The sequence below is a fragment of the Sciurus vulgaris genome (genome assembly GCF_902686455.1).
Source record: "Sciurus vulgaris genome assembly, chromosome: 6".
Taxonomy (NCBI): domain Eukaryota; kingdom Metazoa; phylum Chordata; class Mammalia; order Rodentia; family Sciuridae; genus Sciurus; species Sciurus vulgaris.
This window is the reverse complement of record NC_136466.1, coordinates 8682147-8707135: the sequence shown is the minus strand read 5'-3', so window position 1 is coordinate 8707135 and position 24989 is coordinate 8682147. Positions and strand designations below refer to the sequence as shown.

The window sequence follows — 24989 nt, the reverse complement described above, 5'->3', positions numbered from 1 at the left end:
TTTTCATAGAAATGCCATAATTTATTCTGTTGTATAAAAAATGTCATCCTCATGTAACAAAATGTCTTCTTAGAAGAAGGAATATATTATTTCAGGTCATAAATAACCAGCAAACACACAATTGTTGGCAACTAAATAAACCAACACTGGTGTTTTCCACCAGTGAGGACCAACCTGCTCAGGATCTATTTACAAGGTAGTACAGTACTCGAACACAAAATTGAGGTATTTGGTTCTTCTAGGAGTAGATACATCTGTGAAGGCAGACCGCCTACAGGAAAATAAATAAGGTATGCTCTCATACATGTTGTCGGGAATGGTAATACTGACAGGTATGTCAAGCATCAAGTTTCTAGAAAAAACGGGGGGCAAACAAAGAAACCAGCTCACACAGGAGTCCTTTCTCTTCTGCCCCGTTTTGTCTGAGGGACTTGATGTACCCACTATGTATTGGTCTGGAATGTGCTGAGTTCAGCAATCGTCTTGACGTGTTGCCATCGTGAACGCACAGAGCCCAGGGGGAATTGGGGTGAAATTAAATAAATAAGGACCAGCACCCACAAGCCCGTCTCTGGAGTTACTGCCTCTCTCCTCTGGAGGAAGAGCCTGTGGTCCTGGTGGCTGGAAGCTCCTCGCCTCCAGGGCCTTTCAGCAGCTGGGGGAGGTGGTGATGGGGCTCTGAAGGTAGCTGAGGGCACTGTTCGTGGGGTGGACGGGGATGGAGACGGGGAAGTTGAAGACGGTGGTGGTGGAGGTGCCCCGGTCCAGCACAGCCATGGCGGGGCTCGCAGCCTCAGCCGAGCAGTGTGGGGCCAGGACCTGGGACTCAAACTGCAGCAGCTGGCCCATGAAGCTGAAATTGGGGGAGATGATGCTTCGCCTCTGCTTCACAAACTCAAAGGCCTCGTCCAGCTTCACCCGGTTAGTCCGCATGAGGTAGGCCAGGCAGATGGTGGCTGACCGGGAAATGCCCGCCTGGCAGTGGACGAACACCCTTCCCCCCGCATTCTTGATGGAATCTGGAAGGCAAAGGACAGTCACTGGTCACTTGAGAGCTCAGGAGAAAAACCCAAGCCCAAGGGCAGGGTGTCTACAAGATGCCATGTGTGTCTTAGCCAAGGGTCAGCATCACCTCAACAAGGCCATATGGGCACTGTTCATGGAGGGCACATGGGTGTTGGGCAAAGGACAGCAGGGATTTAAGCCCAGACTTGGTGTGCCCACTTAGCAGATGGCTCCTCAGCAAATCAATTCACCTCTCTGAGCCTCTGTAAAGCGAGACGTCAACTTCATATTCTGCAGGGATGGTGTGACACCAGACAACACCTAACGTCTGGAAGGTTCAGATGGGGATCCCTCAGGTGAGTCCTGGCCTAAGTAAGAGGCTGAGCTGTGGCCCACATGGGGAGGGGCAGAGATGTCCCAGGAGGGCCTGCTCACCTATGAAGTCGATGGCCTCATTGAACCAGGAGCTGATGTCCGCCTTGTGGTTGTCCTCCACAGGGATGCTCTTATACTGGTAGTGGCCCTCGAAATGGTTAGGACAGTTGGCTGAGACGTTGATCAGGGCAGTGATGCCCAGGGCATCCAGCATGTCCTTTCGGGAAGCATGGTAGGCACTACCCAGGTACAAGAAGGGCAGGATCTCCACTGGGCCACCCTGAAATCCAGAAAAACCCCAGACTCGTCAAGCCTGTTGAAAGTGATCGCAGTGCCCACACCCACAAAAACTCCCTGCCAGACTCTGGGGCCCTTCTCAGCACTGCTGATGGAGTGTCAACAGGGCCCGAGCCGTGTGGCCAGCAGAGCCAACCCGTCCACTTCTGCAATGCCAGCAGCTTCCTCAGGCCGCTTGGTGAGGATTACAGATCCCTATGTTATAAATAACGCTGCAGTCACTTTCTAGATTCTGGCGGGCAGGGCTGTCCCAGGTCTCAGCCAGCTCTTACTTCTTCCTTCTGGCGCGGGTCCCTACTAACCTGATCGTAAAGCGGGGTGCTGCAGGAACTGCATCCAGATTCTGCGCTGTCGGGGACACTAGTGCTCAGGGGAAGGCTAAGCCCCATGGGGGTCGACTGTTTGCTACACAGCTCTGGGCAGGAAGCCGAAAAAGCTTCATATCCTCCTGGGAAGACAAAGACATTTTTTTCCATTAGAACCAGGGGACGGGAGCACCTTGAGACCACTCCCCCACCCCCAGGGGCTGGGAGTTTACATGAGAGGCCCAGGCGAGTCTTTGTTCCTAGAGCCAAACAAAGCCCGTGGTGCGTCCCCGAGACGGGACGCCGGCGCCCAGTGCTGCAGGAGCCCAGGGCCAGGGGTCCCCGTGCGCGCCGGCCAGGCGCTCCCCCAGGGCGTACCTTTGAGGAAGAAGACTTGCGCGGCCCTCGCTTCTCGGCAGAGCGCGCCCGCGGCCAGGGCCAGGGTGCTGTCGCGCTTGGCGCCGTCCAGGGCGACGCTGCGCTCGTCCAGCAGCACCACGGCGTGGTAGGCGCCGGCCAGCAGGCGGCCGCGCAGCTCGGCGTTGGGCACGATGTGCTCCAGGCCCATGGCGCCCTTGGCCCGGCGCCGCACGATGGTGCTGAAGCGCACGTTGACCGAGCCGGCGATGTGGCCGGCGTTGAAGGCGAAGAAGGAGCGGCAGTCCAGCAGCAGGCACTGCGCCGCGCGCTCCCGCAGCAGCGCCCGCAGGCCGCCGGCGTCCAGCGTGCCCACCTCCATGACCATGGCCGGCCCCAGCGCCCCCAGCGTGCCCGCTCCTCTCCGCTCTTTGTCCTCGGAAGCCAGGGGCAGGGCGGCGGCTTTCGAGGAACAGCACGACCCTGGGTCTCTGCGCCGGGCCAAAACCTGCTCCGGGACCCAGCGAGGGTGCCAGCGGGACTCGGGCCTCGCTTGCTCGCAGCTCCCGTCCGCCCTCCGGTCCGCCGCGGCGCTCGGCGGTCGCTCCGTCCTTCGCACTGCGCTCGGCCGGGGGCGGCGCGCTTATAAGCGGCCGGTGGCGGGGCGGGCCGGGCGCGCCGGGCGGGGGGAGGTTTGTTTGTTTGAATGGCGGTCACGTGACGGGCGGTGACGTCACCCGCCCGCTCGGGCCGGGCGCCGCGCAGCCAGAGGCAAAGACGTCATCGGCCTCGGAACCGGTCCGCGGGGCGCGCTGGCTCGCGCCCCGGCCCCCGCCCTGCTGTCCGGCGGCGCCCTTCCAGCCGCCCGCGTCCCCCGGGGCCGGCCCGCCGCGCTCCGCCAGGCCCGCGGGAGGGGCGGCGCGCTGCCCGCCGAGGGCAGACCCCGCGCGAGCGGCCGGAGGGCGCGCCCGTGCCACCTGCCTCGCCTGCGGCCCTCGGCCTGGGCGAGCCCCTTCCCCACCCCTCGGCCGCCGCCCCGGCGTTCACACGGCCCGGCTCTCCTCCGCTCGGCACGGAGAGGCGGGAGTCGGAGGTTCCCCAAGGAGAAGGGACCAACTTGCCCAGCATCAGTGCCGGGGTGGGTGGGTGGGGGCGAGCCCGAGATGAGGGTGAGGGAAAACCCAAGGACTTTGTCCTCATGCACCGTCCGACCCAGGACGGCCAGAGTGGGTCGGGCTGGAAGGGTCGGAGGCGTCTTCCCGGTTCCCGGGCTTTACTGTTGCTTTAAATTTTTTTCACAATGGACAAGGAAAATGCCCCACTGAAAACATGCCAGGGCTACTCAGGTGGTCCCTGGGGAGCGGAGCCAAGGACCGGGCCGGCCGGGAGTCGGGGGTTCGGCATGTGGGGGAACCCGGGCGACCCCCGGAGCGGCTCGACATCCCCCCTGGGGCAGCCAGACACGTTTTGTCTCCTTGGCTGGAGACCGAGCTTCATCCCGCTCCTTACTCCGCGCATATGTGCTGCTTGAGCGCCTACTGTGCGCTGGTTTCGGGGGGCTTCAACCCCGGCCGGCCTGCCCTCCCCTCCCCATCCCTGCCGTCTGCACAGTCCGAACTCGGAATCCCACCCCGGGTGCTCTAGGCGGGTTGCGAGGACCTGTACCCAAATGCCTGGGAGGACCCCAAGCGGGATCCGCGCCCCTAACCCCAGGGACCGCCCCTGGGCAACCGATCCCGCTGCGGTGACACCGACGTGCTGGATACACAAACATAAACATTGCGCCGCCCGGGCTGGGGTGCCGAGTCAGGAACATTCTGCGGTTTCTTCCCCTGCCCTGGGGGAGGGGTTTTACTGGCCACCCTGTGTCGTTGCCCTGGGGATGGAATCACCAGCGGTAACTTCTGCATTTGCCTCCCTTCACTTCTGTGCCTTCGCAGGTGCGAACTGCCTGGATTCTTCTAGAAGTTCAGGGCACTGAGTGCCTTTTTTTCTAAAAGGGTGTTTTCTGCCTTCCTTCGAACATTGGTCAAGGAAAACAGCAAAGAAGTCTTCAGATAAGAGCTACGCCCTCCGCCCTCCGTGTATCTCAAAAGAGGAAGAAAGGAGGGGGAGAAATTCTTTATTTGTTTATCCTACTTATTCAGCTGAGGACCTCAACATATTTTCTGCCTTGACTCATTCAGTGCTACAGCTGCTGGTCTTTTCACAGCATACCAACTTGATTCGTCCCCATTTTTTTTTTTTTTTTTTTAACCAACAGCATTCATTATGCCTTCCCCTGCCCAAATTTTTCAAAAAGACAACTTTTATACAAATATCACAGTGGTGGCACCTCCTGCCCTGGAGCCGGGGCTCTGTGGCCTTGGGACTTGCCTCTTACCCCTTGCTGGAAAGGGCACAGACAGGAGGCTGGAGCCCCTGCTGCTGGTTCACAGCCGCATGGCATGATCGGGGCGCTCCTCCTCTGCTAAGCCTCCAGGGCCCGCGATGGGCCCTCAGCAGCCTGCCTTGTGCCGGTGTCAGGCCCCCGGTGGGTACAGGGAAGCAGGGTCTCCCTGCCCTTCTCCTGAGGACTCGCCCCATTGTTGGGCTTGCCAGCACACAGTTCTTCTGTTACCATGCCCTGTGTGTTTTAGAGTCAGGCATCAGTAGGTCACTGTCAGGCGCAGCTCAGCAGAGATACTCGGAGATGTGGGTGGGACAGCCCAGCTCAGGGAAGCTTCCTCTTGACCTCAGCTATCCTGCGGCACAGGTCACTGGGCCGTCTGCAGAGAGACATGGTAAAAGTGTAGCCGCCTAGGCCCCCAGCCCAGGTGCAGGACATGCTGCCCCTGACTGTGACAGAGCCAGAGAGAGGCTGCAGTCAGGTGACCAGATACCAAAGTCCACGAGGGCAGGGCAGGCTGGCTGTCGCAGGGAAGAAACAGGATGACTCAGTGGACACAGACCCAGGCGAGAGAATGGGCCTTTCTCCCTGACTCTCTTCTCAGTGAGCTGGGAATAAGCCTGATGGCCAAAGCGGGGTCGGGGGGGGGGGGGGCCCAAAGACCTGCCTGGATGCCCCGCCTTCAGCCTGTGGCCCTGAAGCCATGCTGGCTGAGCCCTCCTGTGAGGGATGGAGGGAGCAGTGTGCCCCTGGCCTGCTCAGCATTGACTTCGGATCTGTCTGGGGGTCACAGGAAAGGAAAGTGGGGCGCTCCCACCAATGGCAGAAAGAAAGGGGACCGCCAGTGACTATAGTGTGTCCGTGGGCAGGCAGCTTGTCATTCGGGGCCACAGTGCCCCCTGTGTAAACTGGGAATGATATCCACCTAGGACAAAGTCAGACCTGGCGGGAAGCCGGGGCCGTTCCAGGGGAGGGGACAGTGCCCCAGCCACGTGCTCTCTCTCAGAATCGGCAGCCCCTTTGCCTTGTGGTGACTCTTCTAGCTCAGGGACCTCCTGTGGCTCCCTGTGTCCCACCTCATCCAAGGCCCCACCCAGACCCCCAGGCTGCCTGCTCCCCTCAGCTCCCAATCCTGGCTGTCACTGTTGGGGGTCTGGGTTCCTGGGATGTGCTGGTCCTTCCAGCCCTTTGATCCCCTTGCTCCACCTGGCCCTACCAGAATGCCACCTCGTCCTTTCTCCCTGTCGCCCTTGGTGGCAGTTCCACCACATGTGAAATGGTCAATTTTATTTTATTTTTTGAGAAAAAAGGAAAAGAGGTTTATTGCTTTGCTAGCAAAGGAGGAACAGAGGAGACTCCTGTCCCGAAGGCTGTGATTCTGCCCGTGGAGCGGGGCTGGGGGCTTTTAAAGGAGACTCAAGGCTGCAGCCCAAGAATTGTAATTCACTTGTGAATTTGGGTGATAGTCAGCTCTGGGATCTTCTGGTGCCATCCCCAGGGTCTGGATGACTCTGTTCCGTGCTGGCTGTGTGTTCAAGGACAGATAACTCTGCCAGGATGGGGAGGAAAGGTGATCCTGCGATTAGGGAGGGGGAGAGACTAGGGAGGAGCAGGGAGAGAGGAAGAGAAGGAAACGTGTCCATCTAAAAATCAGTCTCGGAGGCAGAGCAGCAAGGGTTATGTCCAGAGCGCAAAGTGGACACTGTTACAATTCCCTCTGTCAAATGTCTACTTTCCATCTCTATGGCAACATGCACGAGGAAGTGACCCAAAGTCCTTGTTCCCTATCAGGCAGGTCGTGGACAGCTAAGGCGCTCGGCAGCGGAGCAGTCCAGAGGTCCGCAGCGGCAGATGGCAGGTGACTGGACCAGGCAGGGATCATGCAAATGGCGAGGGAGTCGTGACTTTACTGAGTTTGGGTTCCTTTTTCTCAACATGAACGAGAATGGACCACCTGAACGGCTCAGGGAAAGTGGTAGAACCTTTTAAGTGTTGAAAAATAGCAGGAGGGGGTGGGAACGGAAAGACCGTGGACTGAGGCAGTACGACCCTCGGGGCACGCATGACTCCGGGAACGGTGAGTCTACACCGTGCACCACTGTGGGAAGAAAAGCTGCACCCCATTTGTGAATGGTGAATCAAAACGTGACTGTAAAAATAAAATATATTTTAATAAAAAAAAGGAAAGAAAAAAAGATAACGGAGAAGAAGGGCTGGAGACGGAAGCCCGTGGAGCCTTTCCCCACGCTGGGCCCCTGAAGGACTCCGCTCAGGAGCTCATAGGTGGTCCTGGGAGGTGCGGCTCGTGCTCAGGAAGGAAATAGGCCCAGAGAGGGGACCTGCCCAAGGCCACACAGCTGGTAACCATTAGCTCCAAACTCAGACTCGCTCAAGACATGGAGCAGGGCCCAGGCCTCCAGCCATGTCGCCCCTGCTGTGTCAAGGCCTCGGTCCTGCCCTGGCTGAAGCCTCTGGCTCCCAGCAGGCCCTGCACTCTCCTCCCTGAGGGGAGCAGTGGCTCATCTTTCCCCCGTCGTTCAGTGTGGGGCCCCAGGCAGGGAGGCTGAGCAGCTACCTAGGTCCAGCCCGAGCGACTGGCGAGGGCTGACTTCGCCCTCCACACCCAGCATTAGGACAGAGCCAACTGCTATTACCCAATCCTTGCAAACAGATCACTGTCAGGCCTGGGAGGGCCTGCAGAGCTGCGTCATCTCACCCAGCCCCCTTATTTGAAAGACAAGGACTCAGAGAGGTTAGGCAACTTGTCCAAAGTCACACAGTGTTCAGAACATTGTAACTAGTCAGTATGGGTGAGCCGTGGTTTCGAACCTTTAATGCTGCCCATCTCTGGAGGGTGGAGTTCCTTTTTTTCCTTATGAATCTGTATAACTTGAATTTTTGTAAACTCAAATGTGTAATTTTGGTAGCCAAGAGGAAAAGGAAAAAAATATTAAAAGGTGACCAGCGCTGCCACCACCTGACCAGTGACGCTCACGGGCGTGGGCCGGTCTGCACCTGGCACCTGGGTAGATGGGGGACCAGGGAAGGGTCCGGGACAGGCTAACGCAGGACAGGGACATCTGGTGGCAATGCGTGTGAGCGGTGGGCCTCCGTCACCCCTCGCCTCCTTCCTGGGGGCCTCGGTTTCCTCCCCTGTGACCTGGGAGCAGGGACAGCCCTGAGGGCCCCGTGCTGAACCTGGAGACTCCCTGCGGGGAACAGGCCCTGCCCGCGTGCTTCTCCCTCCGACCTGGGAGCAGGGACGGGTTTTCTGCCTCCTGGTCCCCAGCAAGGACCTCAAAGCAAGGTTTGCTGGACAAACGCGGAGGCAGCACAGGAGCCGAAGAGCCGAGCCAGGACAGGGCCTGGTGACTCACAGGCTGCCCTCCTGAACCGAGGACGCCCCTGCCTGCCAGGCCTGGCCACACCCCTGCTGCCGCTGGGGGGCCGCTGGCTGGGGGCTGCTGCTGGGCGGGGAGTAACAGCCTCTGGGGCTCTTCTCTTTTTTTAAATGGAGTATGAATTGAGATATAATTTCCCTTTCATAATTAAATCACTTAGTAATTAATGCCGTCAGGAGCCAATGAGGTCATACTTCATTCCAGACTCCTCCCTGGGGAGAGAGGAAAAGGTCCCTGCAGTGTGTTCAGGATCAGGGGCGAGGACTCCGAAATTGTGAGCACCAACTTGGCCTTTTTGGGTAAGTTGTTTGGGGGCACTTCCTCTGAAGAGGGGTGCCGTGGACCGGGCTCCACCAGGTGTTCCTCCTGTGATCCAGGGAGCAGCCCTTCCCGCCCGCCCCGTTGTGAAGCGTGGGGGAAGCGAGGCCCAGGAGGTTAAGAAGCTTGTCTGAAGGCGCACAGTGAGTGCACTCTCCCTGCCCGCTAAGTCCTTGTCCTTATCTGGCCACAGCATGCAGCAGGCGTGGTGCGAGGGAGGAGCGTCGGGCCTTCTCGCTCTTTATTTCTTGGGGTGATAACTTGTAGGGGGCTGCTTCCAGGTTCCAAAGGAAAGGGGGAAGGAAATATCGCCCGAACTCGAGCTTTCTGCCTGGCCTCCCTGACTCACTGAGCCACAGTGGACAAGTGATTCATGCGCTGGCCTGGGCCTCAGTGGGTTTGGCCACCCATGAGTGAGGTCACACCTCCAGCGCCTCCTTCTTCCAACTGCAGAGCAGGCGAGGAACCAGCCTGGGGACCTGCTGGGGTCAGGGACAGGAAAGCACAAGTGTTGGGGTGTCCTCGAGCTGCGGCTGGGCTCACTCTGGCCTGAGGGGCCTGTGTCAGTCTGCCAGGGCAGCCACAGGAAGTGCTGCGGACGGGGCGCTCCAACTACGGAGGCTCAGAGTCCTGGAGGCCAGAAGTCTGAGATCAAGAGGATGGCGGGTTGTCTCCTTCCTAGGGCCGAGGGACACCCTGATGCCTGCTTGCGGCAGGCTTCTGGTAGCCTGCTGGTCATCTCTGGCATTCCTTGCAGCTTGCAGGCATGCCACCCCACCTCTGCCTTCAGGGATTGAACCCAGAAGTGCTCAGCCACTGAGCCACATTCTCAGTCCTTTTTATTTTTTTATTTTGAGACAGGGTCTTGCAAAGTTGCTGAGGCTGGGCTTAAACTTGCGATCCTCCTGCCTCAGCCTCCTGAGGGGCTGGGATTACAGGCGGGTGCCACCACCTCCAGCATCAGTCTTGGTCTTCACATGGGGTTCTTGCTAGGGGCATGTCTGTCTGTCTGTCTGAACTTCCCCTTCACCAAAGGACCCCAGTTATTTGGATTAGGACCACCTTAATGAGCTCCTTGTAACTTGACTACAGCTGTGAAAACAGATGTAGTTTCCCAATGAGGTCAGGTTCTGAGGTAGGACTCGAGAACAGCACCTGGGTTAGGACTTGAGTGTATCTTCTCGGAGGACACGATCCAACCCGTAATAGGACCCGTTCAGAGCCTCCACACGTGCTGCAGTGAGAGACAGCCTCGCGTTGCAGAGGGTGACTCCATATGGCAAGGACCCCCGCGTGGCCCAGGTGAGTCCATCTGTCCAGCACAATCCTTACGCAAAGGACACGGGCAGGATGCCTTGTTTCATCTTGTCCCTGGAATGAAAACAGTCTATTCTGGAGGTGATATCAAATAATAGACAATTAAAAATAACCAGGAGGGGCTGGGGACATAGCTCAGTGGGTAGAGCGCTTGAGCCCTGGGTTCAGTCCCCAGCACTGCCAAAAAAAAAAAAAAAAAAAATAGCCAGGAAAGTAAAAGCAGGACAGTGGTGTCCAGTGGGTCCCAGCGGACAGGAACATGCGCCTCAGAGCCTGTGTGGAAACGCTGCGGCTGGACAGGGTCCAGAGACTTCCAAGGACAGGAGGAAATCTTCACGCCTGGAACTGCTGGGGCAGGGTCCTCTTTAAGCCACAAGGGGACAATGACATAAACTGGAAAAGCAGTAAAAGTGGCTCCAAATGTCACACCAAAACCCCAAGAAGCACCACGTGCACCAGAGACCCGGATTTTTAAATGAACTCTTAGGACTTCTACAAGAAAGCATGAGGGGGTTCCTCCTTAAACCAGGAGTAAGGAGATTTCGAGCCTGTTTAGGACTCCAAGTCCAGAAACAATCGAATAAAAGCTTCCTAGATTCAGCTAGGGAACAATAAAGCCAGTTTTTTTAGCCAACTGTTCATGCTCAAAAGCTCCTTGAGCAAGACAAATGGGAGAAAATATTTGTAAGTTGTCATTTGTACAGAAAATATTTGCACAAAATATTTGTAAGTTGTAATTAACTCCTTAATTGCATCAGGAATTAAGGAGTTCTTAAAAGCAGAGGTGAAGAGGTCAAAAATATGATGTTTAAATGAACCAAAGTCAAGAGCAGATATTCATGGAAAAATGAGCACAATCCCTTTGAACATGTAAAAAGATGTTTAATCTCAGTGAAAATAAGAGAAAAGGAAATTATACAACCGTGCCAGAGATCCTGTTCCTCGCCATCAGATTGGCAAAAAACCCAAAAGCCAGACAGTGTCTTCTGTGGGACCTGGGGTCTGAGTGGGGACAGGTGGTCTTGCAGCGTCACGGACCCTGGTGGCTGCTCGGGAGAGGGCCTTTTGCTCAAGAGCTGTGCACTGGGGTCCCTAGCAGTGAAGGAGCGTGCTGCTGGCTGTGTGCTTTTGAGTGGTTTGGGGAAACAATAGAGCCACCAGGAAATGAATGAAATACAGCAAGACATCCACAGCACACGGCTGAGTGAGGAAAGCGGGACAGAGAGACCGGTGCTGCGGGGCCTCACTCACGTGTGGGACTGAAAAGTCCAACTGGTAAGACCAGGAAGTGGGATGGGGTGGCCGGGCTGGGAGGTGGGAGGACAGGGAGACCTGGGCAAAGGGCCCCAAGTTCCAGGTGTGCAGGATGAGGGGGTCTAATGACCCCGAGGTGACCACACATACCTCAGGTTTCCTAAGAAAGTCGTCTTCAGTGTTCTCACCACAGAACAGAGGACCGCGCGACGGAGGGACCTGCGGCTCGGCTGTGGGATCCGTTCTGGGTCAGAACCCCGCTGCACATCTTGGATAGGCCGTTCTGTTAAGCGCATCTCAGAGAAGCTGGAGGGAGACAGGGTGTGCGTGGGTGGGATACTTTCGGTCTTCCCGTGTGTCTGAAATGCTTCCTAATGAAATGTAGGGTCGAGTCACATGGTGCAGGACGGACTCAGGGTGACTTGGAGCTTGCTGGGGAGACAGTGGTCATTGTGGACCTGACCTGGTCCTTATTGTGGGTGCCAGCTCTCTTTCAACTGGCAAGTCTTGAGTCTTTGGACGGTCCTCATGAGGAGGTCCCCATTTACAGAAGAGGAAACTGAGGTCCAGCAATCCAGTCTAGCTGTGCCAAGCCCCATGCCAGTAAAGCTGCCCTGCTCTGCTGGGCTATTTCATTTTTTTTTATTTTTTTAAAGTGTTTTTTTTTTTTTATTGTAAACAAATGGGATGCATGTTGTTTCTGTTTGTACATGGAGTAACAGCATACCATTTGCGTGATCTTACATTCACATAGGGTAATAAGGTTTGATTCATTCTGTTTTTTTTTTCTCCCCCCCACCCCTCCCACCCCTCTTTTCCCTCTATACAGTCCCTCCTTCCTCCATTCTTGCCCTCCTCCCATCCCCCATTATGTGTCATCATCTGCTTATCAGTGAGCTCATTCGTCTTGGATTTTTGAGATTGGCTTATCTCACTTAGCATGATATTCTCCAATTTCATCCATTTGTCTGCAAATGCCATAATTTTATTATTCTTTATAGCTGAGTAATATTCCATTATATATATATATGTATATATATATATCACTGTCTCTTTATCCATTCATCAATTGAAGGACATCTAGGTTGGTTCCACAGTCTGGCTATTGTGAATTGAGCCTGCTGGGCTCATGTGTGTGAGAATCAGTTCCTGGGAGTCACTGTTACGGTTTGGATGTAAAGTGTCCCCCAAAAGCTCACATGTGAGACAACGCAGAGGAGAAATGATTGGGTTGCAAGCGTCTTAACCCAATCAGTGAATTAATCCTGATGGGATTAATGGAAGTGGTGGCCTGTGGCTGGAGGAGGTGGGAATTAGGGCATGGCTATGGGGTCTATATTTGTATCTGGAGAGTCTCTCTTTCTGCTTCCTGATGATGTGAACTGCTTCCCTTTGCCACCTCTTCCACCATGATGTTCAGCCTCACCTCGAGCCCCAAGGAATGGAACCAGCCTTCTATGAACTAAGACCTCTGAAATGATGAGCCCTCAAGTAAACCTTTCCTCCTCTATAATTGTGCTGGTCAAACAACATGTATCCCAGTTGTTTACAATAAAAAAAAAAAAAAAAAAATAAATTGTGCTGGTCAGGTCATTTTGTCACAGCAGCGAAAAAGCTGACTAAAACCGTCACTAACGGGGTCTAGGCCTCAGAAAGTAACAGACCAGGGCACTCCGTGTTGGAGCAGACCCACTTAGTCGCAAGGCCCAGAGTTCAATCCCCAGCAACCCACATCCACCCCTGGGAAAAAAGTACTGAATTAAACTAAGTTTTCATGATAAACCATCCAAAGGGTTGATGGATGTCTTTCCGGTGTGTCTTGCCAGCACCAACCATTTCCAGGGTGAATGTTCTGTTCCCTGACTTAGACTCTGTGACTTCAGACACCTCTGAGGACGAGGCTGATGAGGAGACTGTGGCAGAGCAAGCGCGCCTCCGTGGAAGGCTGCACCACCCGCTGCTGAGCCCAACCCGGCTGCTTCCCTCCTCCACCCTCCCAGCGCAGATGGCTTTGACGCCCGTGGGGCAGGTTCCCCCACACCAAGCAAGCCAGCCGTCTGTGTGGACATCGGTCTGAACACCCTGTCAGAGCCCACAAGGTCATCTCTTGAACTGCCGGCTCCAAGACTGAAAGGTGCAACAAGATTGGCTTCCGTGGTCACCTGCGGGCTGCCTGGAGGAGCAGGTTGAGCTGGAAACTGTGGACAAAACCTAAAATACACGTCTGGTCGGAATGTCACCCGTGGCTCCCTGTACGCTGAGGCGTTTTAATAAGAGAGAACGTAACAAGTGGAGGTGAAATTCAACCCCTCCCAAAGTGAATTCAACCGTGTAGAGTGTTAAGTTAGATTAAAAGGTTAAGATGTTCACAGCTAAAAATAATAAAAAATTAAAATGTTCACAGCTTAAAGGGAACTGATGTGGCCCTGCCCCTGAGTCCAGTTTAAATCCCACCTCTGTCAGTGACCTCGAAGGATGACCGTGGGAGCCGCACAGAGCCTGCCCAGCCCACAGGGAGATGGGGAGGCCCTGTCCTTCCAGGGCTCTCTGGAGGGTGAAGCAATGGCTGGAAGCCCACGGAACCAGGCAGGCACTGGGACTTGCCCCACCAGAGCCGGGGCAGTGGGGGCCTGTGGCCTGCTCACCTACGTGACTCACTCAGCTCTTTTTTGTAAAGCAGCACTGTGCCAGGCCCATGCGGGGCCCTGGGCATGAGGAAGTGAGCCACACGCTGTTCCCATCTTCCCCAGATTGGCCTGTGGAGTCAACACCCTCCCTAACAAAATCCCAGCTACAACAGCCAGAGCAAACTTGCAAAAGAACAGAGGTGAGACCTTCCCTTTCTGATTTCATATCTTACTCGAAGACTGCAGTTGCCAGGACAGTTGGTCAAAGAGTGGACACGTCCCCCAGTGGAACAGAGCAGAGTCCGGAAATGAGCCCCCACATTTACAGTTTCCCAAGGGAAAGGATAGACCGTCCAACAAACACCATGAGAACGAGTGGCCATCCATCCCATGTGAGAGGAAGGACTCGCACCCCTACCTCACACCACACAGGAAAATCAACTCAGAAAGGATCATCGACTTAAATGTAAGAGTCGAAACATAGAACTTTTAGAATACATGGGGGAGAAGCCTTGGGCCGGGCACAGATTTCTTAGTGGTTTGTGGCAGCATTGTGTATGGCAGCCAGGAGCTGGAAATGACCTAGCTGTCCGTCAGCGGTGATAGGCAAAGCGTGGCCTGTTGTTGGCCAGAGCCCCATCTGGCAGGAGAAGTGAGGGAGCCCACAGCGCAGGACACCATGCAGAGGAACCTCAAGACACCATGAGAAGAAGAAGCCAAACCCAAGAGATCACACGTCACGTGATCCCGCTTACAGGAAATGCCCAGGAAAGGCAGTCCGAGTGTGAGATCGGCGGCCTCCAGAGCTGGGCGGGAATGCCAGATTACATGCCTGGTTAGGGCAAATCTGACAATATCAAAAATAGACCACAACAAAGTCACTTTTTATATTTTGTTCTTTTTTTTGGGGTGCCAGGGACTAAACTCAGGGGCACTCAACCACTGAGCCCTGTCCCAGCCCTAGTTTGTACTTTATTTAGAGACAGGGTCTCACTGAGTTGCTTAGGACCTCACCATTGCAGAGGCTGGCTTTGAACTCGAGATCCTCCTGCCTCAGCCTCCTGAGCCTCTGGGATTACAGGTGTGCACTACTGCACCCAGTCTAAAGTTACTTTTTTTTTTTTTTTTTTTGCGGTGCTGGGGATTGAACCCAGGGCCTTGTGCTTGTGAGGCAAGCGCTCTACCAACTGAGCTACATTCCCAGCCCTAAAGTTACTTTTTAAAAAAATGATTTAGTTCAAGGTCCAGTTTTCATGGCATGAAACATCTATTCTTTCCCCGAATGACTAGTATTTGAAAACATTTATTAGAGAAAATCTAGGAGAAATTCAACTTTCATTTTTTTACATCATAATTATGGTTATTAATTTTAAAAGAGTCAAATAATTATGGTCAAAATTATCATCAAAAGCTTATAAATAGAGCTGGGGAGACAGCTCAGTTGGTAGAGTGCTTGCCTCACAAGCATAAGGCCCTGGGTTCCATCCCCAGCAAAAAAATCTTGGTGTTAGCATGTGCAAACACGATTCAGTGCAAAGTTCTAGGGCTGTAAGAAAGAAGCCTTGTTGGAATTCCCTCTTAGGAACGTCTCTTCATGCTGGAATGGCCTCTTTTTGGCATTTTTTCTGTTGTTGATTTTAGCATAGTTTTCTGTGACCGTATAAATGGAGCCGAATGAACAGGTGCTTATGTTAATTCTAAATAAGGGTCCATGACTCAGCCATGCGCCTATCCAGTATTTTTGAGGCTGATAAATCAATCCTAAGGAGTTCAGCCAGATCCAGGGGTGAAAGCCCCTAACTGGGGGATGACGTGGAAGAGCAAATCAGGACCCTCAGCAAAGAACAAAGCCGAATGTGGCTCTTTCCAGCCAAGGTTACTGCGACCTTTCTTCCCTTTTCCCAGGGAGCCACGGGGTGGGGCTGGATGCAAGGTTCTGTTTGGGATTCGGGTCACACCTGACCCAGGAGGCTGTGACCAGAGCTGTGGTCCTTCTGCATGGAGCGCTGATTGCATCCCGATACCCTGGCACACCCCGCCATGCAGGCCTGGCCTGGGTACATATAGGGGGCTCCCCACTTCCGTAGTCTTCATTTTCAGAATCCTGGAACAAAGTCCAGGCCACGTGAGGCTCGATAAAGCCTGGCTCAGTTAATGAGTAAACTGATTGGAAAGCCAGGGAGGGGCAGGGGACACACTCCTGTACTCTCTTGCCTCCGGAGGGTCTTTGAGACACGATTCCTGAGAACAGGACAGAAGCATCCCTGAGAACAGGACAGGAGCATCCCCGCAGAAGCTCGGCGTATCCCACATAATGGGAGGCGTCCTGCATGTGGGAATGGGGGCAAGGGGATAGAAGTCCCCTGGCGGGATGAGTGAGCCGGTGGTCTGTTCTGGGAAAAGACTGGCAGGGTAGGAAGTAGAAGGAGAACAGAGGGACTGGAACCCTTCACTGGAGAAGTGGCGAACCTGGCAATGATGAAAATGGAGGGGAGGAGGGAGGAGGGGAGCCATTACAGCTGGGCAGTTCAGAGTGGCCAAGGGAACAGACCGGCAGGCAGCCCGGGCAGCCCTGGAGGCTGTGGGCAGGGCAGTGGCCTGCGCATGACCTCATATGGGTGTGAGCAGATGACCTCCCAGAGCAAAGTCCTCCACGGTGACACAGAGTGAGCCCTGTGCCCACGACTCGTGCCGTGGTTGTTCTTTTATCCCTCAGTGCCTGTGCGCCCAGAGAGGCAAGGCTAGCCCAAGGTCACAGCCTGTGGGAGCCAGGCCAGCAAGCCCAGGCCCTGGGTGGGCTCCCAGCAGGCAGCGTGCTGTGTGCCAAGAGCAGAGTGTGGGTGAGGGCAGCCCTGCCGGCTTCGTGCCCTCTGAGTCCTTCCTCACCTGCAGGATGGGGAGAGGCAGGGCCACCTCCTCCTGGAGCCATGCAGGGGCAGAGCCTCACCACCCGGGCCAGCGCCTTGGAGGCTGCAGCTGCTTCAGGTCCTTTACTTGGCAGGTATTTGTTGACACTCATCACAGGCCGTGCCATTCTGACAATAGGGACACAAGGTGCAAGACCATGTTCCCCAGACCTTACACACACACAGAGCAGACACACACACACACACACAGAGCAGACACACACACACAATCAATACACACACAGGCCAGACACACACACCAACTCAGAACAGATACACACAGAGACACATACCAACTCAGAACACACACATTAACACAGGCCAGACACGCGCGCATGTGCACACACACAGAAGCACACAGGCGGGCAGCACACTCATAGCCATCACAGGGTCGCCATGACCCAGATCTGGGGAGTGCCCCTTGTGTGGAAGGGACACCAGGGTGCCCCTGGCCAGCTTGCTCCGGGACACCCAGGCAGCGCTTCCCGGGCAGGACATCGAGGGTCCCTGGCGTGCACCTCCATCCCTGACGGACAGCCGTCTTTGCCCAGGGGAGGGAAGCCTCAAGCTGTGCTGGCCGGGCACAGTGCCCATCCCCAGGAGGAAGAGACCGGCTGCGACACGGTGCTCCGACGGCCCCTGACCTGTCCCTGACTTTCCCTCGTGCTCACAGGGTGAGCTCCACCCCCCGTGCCGCCTGGGTGCGGGGTCTCAGCCCCAGCTCCACGCCTGGGACCCGCGGGGAGGGCTGGAGTCTGTCTCAAGGGTCTCTAATGCCCAGCATGTGCTTGGGGGACGAAGGCCGGCCGGGCGTCTGCAGAGGGCCTGGCCTGCAGTAGGCTTCGGTGTGCGTTCACGGAGACTGCAGCGCGGCACGGCGTCCTGGTCCTTGAAGGAGGAGGTGTGCATGTGCAGACCTGCGGTCACAGAGCTGGTGAGGTCCCCAGGCCCACGCACAGGGGCAGCTTCCGGGGGCGGCTGGGGCGGAGCTGGCCTCTCACTCCAGGAGCAGACCTTTTTAAAATTAATAATGAGAACGATTTGCCAGCTGCTCAAGAGCCCACGTCAAGCCCCAGACCCCTTCCTTCTCTCTGCCTGTCCAGGAAACACCATAAGTGACCTCGAAGAGGAAAGGCTGAAGCTGGGTCCAGGAGCTGGCTAAGGCCTCGGACCCCTTCAGACGTCCCTGGACCCTCTCTGGGCTTGGCAGCCTGGACCCCAAAGTGACCACAGTGACTGAGAAGCTGGAAGTTACTACAGCAGGCCCTGGGGCTGGGGTCAAGGGACCAGCAGAGGGGGTGGCCGGCTGGCCCTCCAGGTCACCCTCCCAGGTCATGCTCACAGGCCTTCCTGGTGACCTCACTGTGACACAGCCAAGGGCCGCCTCCGGGTGTTTGAGAGGGCCCCCCAGGACGGCCGCTCGGGGAGTGCAGACCCCACGCCGGCCCCGCAGCACAAGCAGCCCCACCCTGCTCCCCACACCGGAGCGGCTCCCGGCCAGGCCAGGCGCACAGGGAAGGTCAGCTGGGCCACCACGGGAGCAGCACTGGTGTTCCACCGTTCACAGTTGAGAACAGAGGGCTCAGGGCCACTAGGTCAGGTGACCATGGTCCCCAAAAAAGGAGCGGCACCCACCCTGAGCCTGACAGGCAGGCGCTGGTGTTCTGGAGTGCCCGGTGGTTCCCCCAGGAGGCCCCGGCTCTCCTCCCGGCACAGCGCACCCCCTGCAGGCCTCGGCCTCAGGCATTGCCCTGGGTGGGCCAGGAGCGCAGGCCAGAGAAGGACCTGGAAGGAGCGTCGCAGCAGGCCTCCAAGACTTCACGCGAGGCCTGAGCCAAGCTGGGCTGGAGGTTGAGGCCCCTTCAAGGCCAGCCTCCGGGCTTGGAGCCAGGCTGACCTCTGGCCCCACTGTCCCTGAAGCCAGGACAAATATGTCCCTTCCCGCCTCCCTCTTTCTTGGAAGGCTCTGGGCCCAGTACTTCCTGAGGCTTCTGCCACCGTGCCAGCACCTGTTAACCCCTGGCGTCCCGTTCCTGGTGGGCTGACTCCCACCCAGAGGGGCAGGGTCACAGAAGTGCAGGGGCCGAGGCCTGCCTCTGGGCAGCTAGGGCCCTGGGCAGACACGTACATAGGTCTCTGTTTCCGCTCTGCCTCTTCCCTTGCACCCTCAGGTAGCCCTCCGGCCCTCAGGTAGCCTCCGGCCCTCAGGTAGCCTCTGGTCCCTTGAGGCCTTCACTTCCCGGTTGCCGTCGAGTGGAGTTCACCATGGCAGCTGTTTGGAGGCCGCCCCCCAGTCCTGTGGCAGGGACAACCAAAGCCCAGGGAGGGGCAGCGCTGGCCAAGGCGCCCTGGGAGCACGGGGCAGGGACAAAACCCCTTGCCACAGAGTAGGGCTTGAAAATGGTGGTGAGCAACAACATCCTGGTGAGTGCTGTCCCCAGGGCAAGGCCCCTGGAGCGTCATGGGCTGGGCCCCAGACCAGGAGGTCCCAGGTGAGACGGCAGACCAGAGTGTGACCTGGGGAGGATTTGGGGCAGCCGGCCAGTGGAGGCCACAGTCCAGGTTCAAGGTCCTGCCCCACTAGGGATTTAGCTGGGGCCTAGCAGAAGTTCCTCCAGCCCCTCTGTGCCCGCGTGCGCCGAGGTCAGGGGGCACTGGCCACACAGGCAGGCGCCTCAGGCACAGGTACGTGGTAAGTCTTGCTCCGGAGCGCTGGTGGCTTCCCCGGCAGAGCTGCCACCTGGGCTCACAGGCAGAGCTTTCCGAAGGCACGGGCATGTGCCTGCTTCAGTTGTTCCCTCCGGATCTTTCCAGATGACTTGAACCGGTCTGAAGCCCCTCATTCCTGCCCTGGGTGGTCACACAGGGCTTTCCAGGGAGAGAGCGCATGCTGGCGGGAGGTGCCGAAAGCCGGCTGGAAGCAGGAGCTTCGGTCTTCGCGGTCTTGGCGCTGCCTTCTGCTGGCCACAGGCTCCCTGGGGCCCAGCCTCTCTTGCCTCTGGTCCCCTATGTCCCCCTTGGTAATATAAGGAAATGATCTAAAATAAGCTTCTGATCTCCCTGTCCCTCTGGCGGCTCGTGGCCTCTGTGGGTCTATTTTTGCATTAATGGCATCACGGTCCTCACACAGCGAGCTTACGCTTATTGAGCACCTGCTGCATGCCAGAGACCGACCTCAGGCACCTCCATCACAGTTCCTGTGGGTCCTTGACACCACAGCACCCAGCCACGAGCAGGGTGCAGGACTGTCCTCGCCATCTCCACAGCCACCCTCTGAGTTGGACTGCGAGTGCCTTGGCAGAGGGTGACCAGGTGCCATTGTGAGGTGACCACATTCTGCTGGACAGCAGCTGACAGGGACCAGGAGCCAGGCCCCTAACTGTTAAGCCTCGCCCAGCTCCTACAGCCCTGGGAGGTAGGGATGACAGTCTTCTCCATCTTACTGATAAAAAACTGTGTGGCCCCCGGGGGAAGTGACTCAGGTGCCAGTCACCCGGTAGGAGAAGATGGCCCCAGAGACATCCTGCCTCTGCTCTCCGCCTTTATCTCAGCAGAGGCCTCAGACATGTGCCCCAGCCCTGTGACTCTCAACCACCACTCAGAATTCCTGTTTGGTCACTCTGGGCTTCTGATTTCCTTTTTCATTTCTTTCTTTTTTTTTGTTTTTGTTTTTGTGTTTTGGTGGAGGCGGTACCGGGGATTGACCCCCAGCCCTATTTTGTGTTTTATTTAGAGACAGGGTCTCACTGAGTTGCTTAGCGTTTTGCTTTTGCTGAGGCTGGCTTTGAACTCGTGATCCTCCTGCCTCAGCCTCCCGAGCTGCTGGTATTCCAAGAGTGCACCGCCAGACCTCCGATTCCTGAGGTCTGACTTCCAGATATCAGAGGCTCCTGCAGGAACTAAATCCCCAAATGCCCCTTCTGGACGGGTCCCTCATGGAGACTGGAGGCAAGGATTTGTACTTAGGGTAGCTCACTTCCTGGGCTTACCCTCGTTATCTCCACTGCTGCCCAAAACAATTTTGCCAGCTCCAGAGGAAGATTTTCACTTTTGTTTAATTTTTTTTTTAGTTGTCAGTGGACCTTTATGTTATTTATTTACATGTGGTGCTGAGAATTGAACCCAGTGCCTCACATAGGCCAGGCAAGCGCTCCACCACTGAGCCCCAGCCCCAGTCCAAGATGTTCCTTGTGCGAGGAAGAAATGAGGTTGTATGGAGAGCGTGGATGGGGGCCCTGGGCAAATTATATCATCAAGGGTACTTTGTAAAATTCCAGTGGATTGTGGAGTTGTGGGCTGTTTTTCCACTTTTGGGTAAGGAATTTGAACTGCAAGCTGCAGGCCCCGCCCGCCCTCAGTCAGGCAGAGAAGAGCTGGCGTGGAGGCCACTGAAGGCTCCCTGGCGGGCCCGCTCCCTCCCGGTGGCCACCACGGATGCTCTGCACACCCTCCCTCTACACGCTCACCTGTTCCTCCAGGAGCAGAGAAAAGGAAGCTGCCAGGGCTTGACCAGGCCCAGGCGGAGAGGAGCAGCTTTTGGAAGGAGTTGACTCATTCCCCGACCCAGGGACGGGGCCAGCTGGAGCAGGGGCCGCCTTGGGAAGACCTGCGCTTTCGCTCCTTCGGGGATGAAAGTGAATCACCCATCTCATTTAGTCACACTGGCCAGCCCCAAACTTTCCCGGGTAGAACCAGGAGCCTCCATGAGGTGGGGACCCGTCACAGGCACGGAGAGGCAAAGGGGCCGAGCTACCCTTGCTCTGCGCCCTGGTCGAGACCCTGGAAGGGGCCAGAAAGGACTGTGTTCTCCTTGGAACGGAGTGGAGGCTGGAGATCGACCCCACCTGTGCAGGACAGAGCTGCCTGGGACACCAGAGACACGCCACTCGTCAGTCCTGGAGCAGCCGGCCTCTCCCCACGCCGGACGCTGGGTGCGGGCACCGGCCACGCTCTCCCTTCTCTAGGCCCTGCCGGGGGACCAGATCCTTGCTCCACGGACCAGAGCCCACTTGGGGCTGGGCCAACCCCGGCTGCCTGCGCTGCCGCCTGGTGTCCTGCTGCTTTGCTGCAGAGGCCTGGTGGGCATCGCAGGCCCAGGCCTGTTCAGAGTCGCCCCCGGCGGGTCCAGGCCGGCCAGCAGAGCTCCAGGCCTCCTGGACAAAAGCAGCCAGGCGGTGTCAGAGGAGGCGCCCGCTGCAAGGAGCAGCACCCCGGGCCCCTCCTCTGGGGCCTTGCACTCCAGAGGCCAGACGTGGATGCCGACGTCACCCCGCAGTCCACAGCCCGGTCCAGGCTGCTCCGCTGGCTGGAGACCCTCCTGCTTTCTCCTCCTCCCTTTCCTCGGCATGAAGAGACTCTAGTGCTGGCAGCCGCTCCTCCGCATCTGGCGGAACATTCTGCCCCTCTTGCTCCCCCGGGGTTAGCTGGTGACTCATATTTCCATTTTCAATGCAGGGTCAGGCACTAGATCTTTCCATGACCACCAGTACTGGCCATATGTCTTCAGGATTAAGGACACAAAGTGTGGTGGCAGACAGGCCCGAGTTCAAATCCTCCCTCTGCTGCTTGTTGGCTGTGCGATTTCAGGCAACTAACTTACCCTCTCTGAGCCCCCTTTGTAAATGGAGGCCCCTGGCTATGGACTCTGACGTCTTTATAGGAAAAGTCCCTTTTTGCTTGGAGGTCTGAAAAATGAACTGTTCCCTCCTGGTAGTTTTCTCTTTTATATACCCACCCGTCATGATCCAAGGAAAGAGGAAGTTGATACCAGGTTCTCTGAAATGCATTAGTCATATTTATAGGCTCTGCCCGGCCTACGATGGTCCTCCTTATGCCCACCAGCCTGCTCCTGTGCTCACTTGGAGTGTGGTGGTCTGTCGCTCTCGTGAGACGTGCAGCCTTTGTTGGGCAACAGGCTTAGTATTAAGTGATTGTGCCACCCGCAGCTGGGGCAGTGAGCCCGTGTGGGACAGGCTGGGCCAACTGTGATGGCCGGTAGGTCAGTTCTTAGACGCATTGCAGCGTAATGGTGTTGAGCTCACGATGGCTTTATTAAAACATAGACCCTCCGTAAGTTCAGGAGCATACACACACCATTTCTTATGTGCTGGAGATCAATTTTTATTTGCTATTAACAGAATTATTTGATAGGTGAGGAAACTGGGGCCCAGAGAGGTAAAGTACCTTGCCCAAGGCACACAGCCAGTAAATGGCAGAGCTGAGGGCTCACCTCGCTGTCCGGCTTTGGGGTCCATGCTCTGAATCCCTGTGCTGAGAAGTGAGGAAGACCAAGTGGGCACAGGGCGGGCCTGGGGCTGGGCCCTCGCAGACACCACCGCTTCTGCTGCACGGTGGCCACGACTGAGTTTCATCCTCACCCCTGAGAAGAGGCAGGACAGGACTCCCTGCCTTCGAGACAATCCGACAGTCAGGAAGCTCCCGAGCTAACGCCACCCGGCCCCGCTGTGTGCGAGTCCCTCCCACAGCGGTTGAACTCTCCTACCCTGCGGCCTTGAGCAACGGGACCTCCATTTCCCCGTCTGCCAAGCGGGGGTTCTCTTGCTCGCACTCAGGGAGGGAGCAGGAAAGGAGGTGTGGGGTGCGGACTGGGGCTCCCCGAACATCAGTCGGCACGGGGTTGGCCTTGCAGACCTGGCAGCCCGGTTCGGAGGCCGGGCCTGACCACTGAGCTTCCCTGCTCCCCTGTCCAGTGGTCTTGGTGAATGCGCAGCTTCACGTGTAGCTCCAAAGCCCAAAATCCAGTAAGATGCTGGTAACAAAGGATCCGTCTGAGACAACGCCCGTGTGAGCTTCCAGGGCAGGGTAGAGGTTCTCAAGGAAAGAAACCAAGGGAAGCAGGATTTGCGCTTCCAGAGCGGGGGACGGCTGCCCCAGAAGGAGGTCGGGACCCTGGGCACTGCCCGCAAGGCCTGCCCACCTCAGCTGCTCTTCTTGTGGCTCCAGATCCAGAGGCCTGTCCGCGTGGTATTCCCGAGGGACAGCCAGCCCCGTCCCGGCTCCCTAGCGACTCCCGTTCCGTCTCTGAGCCACTGCCAGGTGACCCTTTCCCTGCCTGTTCCTCTTGGGCCAGACGGGCCTTTGTCCCCCTCTTGCCTCATTTCCCTAGTCTCTGACCTTGCCAGCCTTCGGGGCCCTGGAGAGCTTGCTCCCCAGTAGGGCCAAGAGGGAGAGTGGACCCCAAAGGACTTCCCCTGGGAAGCCCTGGCCTGGCCTTCTGTGCCCAGTGAACTCTGAGCCCTTCCTGGGAGGCCGGGTCTGCTCAGCCCCGAGGAGAGCAATGAGGAGGCCGGTTACTGGCATGCATCCTGAGTGACAGAAGATGTCTGAAGTTTCCTACAGAAGATTTCAGCAAGAGAATATGCCCGCATGCGGGAACCTTCCAGGCCCCTACGCGGCCCTTGCTTCTCTCCAGCAGTGTTGGTGGCTGCCGATGGCTGGACGTCGCAGGAACACCCGACGGTGTGAAGATCCACACAGCTGAGATGGTGGAAGGCATGGGCAGCCTTGGCCATCAGTCAGTGTCCTCCCCCGGACACCACCTTGGTCTCCAGATGAGCGCATGGCAAAACAGGACAGGATGCTCCCTGGAGCCGCAGGCCGTAGGGAACGGCAGATATCAAACCTCAGTCACAGGGAGGGCCGAGGACACTTCCGGGACCCCACACTTCCCTCGGGAGTGGCTTTGGAGTCTGGCCAGTGGGCTCAGCACCTCAGCCTCCTCACTCGCTCACCCCCTGTGGCCCCAGGCAAGGGACTGAATTCTCCAGGGCTCAGTCTCGTTGCCTGTAAAGTGGAATAACAATGACATTCCTAAACAGTGACTGGCAGAGGGTATTATGGGTCTGGTGATGACGATGGAGATACCATGGACACTGGGTGGATGGGGGGAGTGGGAGGAGGTGGCAGCTGGCACTGTGTCCTCAGGAGGGCTGGATGTCTATACCAGGAAGTGGCAAAGAGTGAATCAGTTCAAAGTAGAAAAATGAATGATTCAGGTCATGAAAATAAAACAAATAAAGAATCTAAACCAAATGACTGGGTTCCTTAAAAATAGGACGCTGCCTTGCCAAGCTGGGCACGTTAGTCAGGCGGCGGAGGCGGCTGCTGGGAAATTTCCCCTCTGCAGCGTTACTGAGAATGTGGCTCCTGCAGCCGCCCCTGGCTGTTGCGAAACCCCGCGGGTCAGTCATTCGAAGCCTGGGCTGGAGGGAAGGGGAAGTGTTGGGACGGGATCCACGGCAGGAAAGCAAAGCTCCCTACGAAGCCGAGCCATCGGGAGGCGCCTGGGAGGGTCCACGGGCTGGCGGACATCTGTCCCAGAACCTGTGACAGAGGACGCCTGGACACGGGCCCCCAGGCTTGTCCCCTCCTCCGCCCAGGCGTGGAACCCTGGGGGAGCTGTGGCTCCTACCCAGCTC

At 56.9% G+C, this 24989-nt stretch overlaps 1 protein-coding gene across 1 annotated transcript; it reads right to left on the bottom strand.

Annotated features, from left to right (window-relative positions):
* DUSP1 (dual specificity phosphatase 1) lies at positions 1-2978 on the bottom strand. Its single transcript, XM_079145782.1, has 4 exons — positions 2361-2978; positions 1980-2125; positions 1441-1660; positions 1-1019 (listed from the first exon to the last, which is right to left on the bottom strand). The coding sequence occupies exons 1-4, from the start codon at positions 2725-2727 to the stop codon at positions 649-651; spliced, it is 1104 nt and encodes a 367-aa protein (XP_079001908.1). The 5' UTR covers positions 2728-2978; the 3' UTR covers positions 1-648.
* Positions 2979-24989: the final 22011 nt, after the last annotated feature.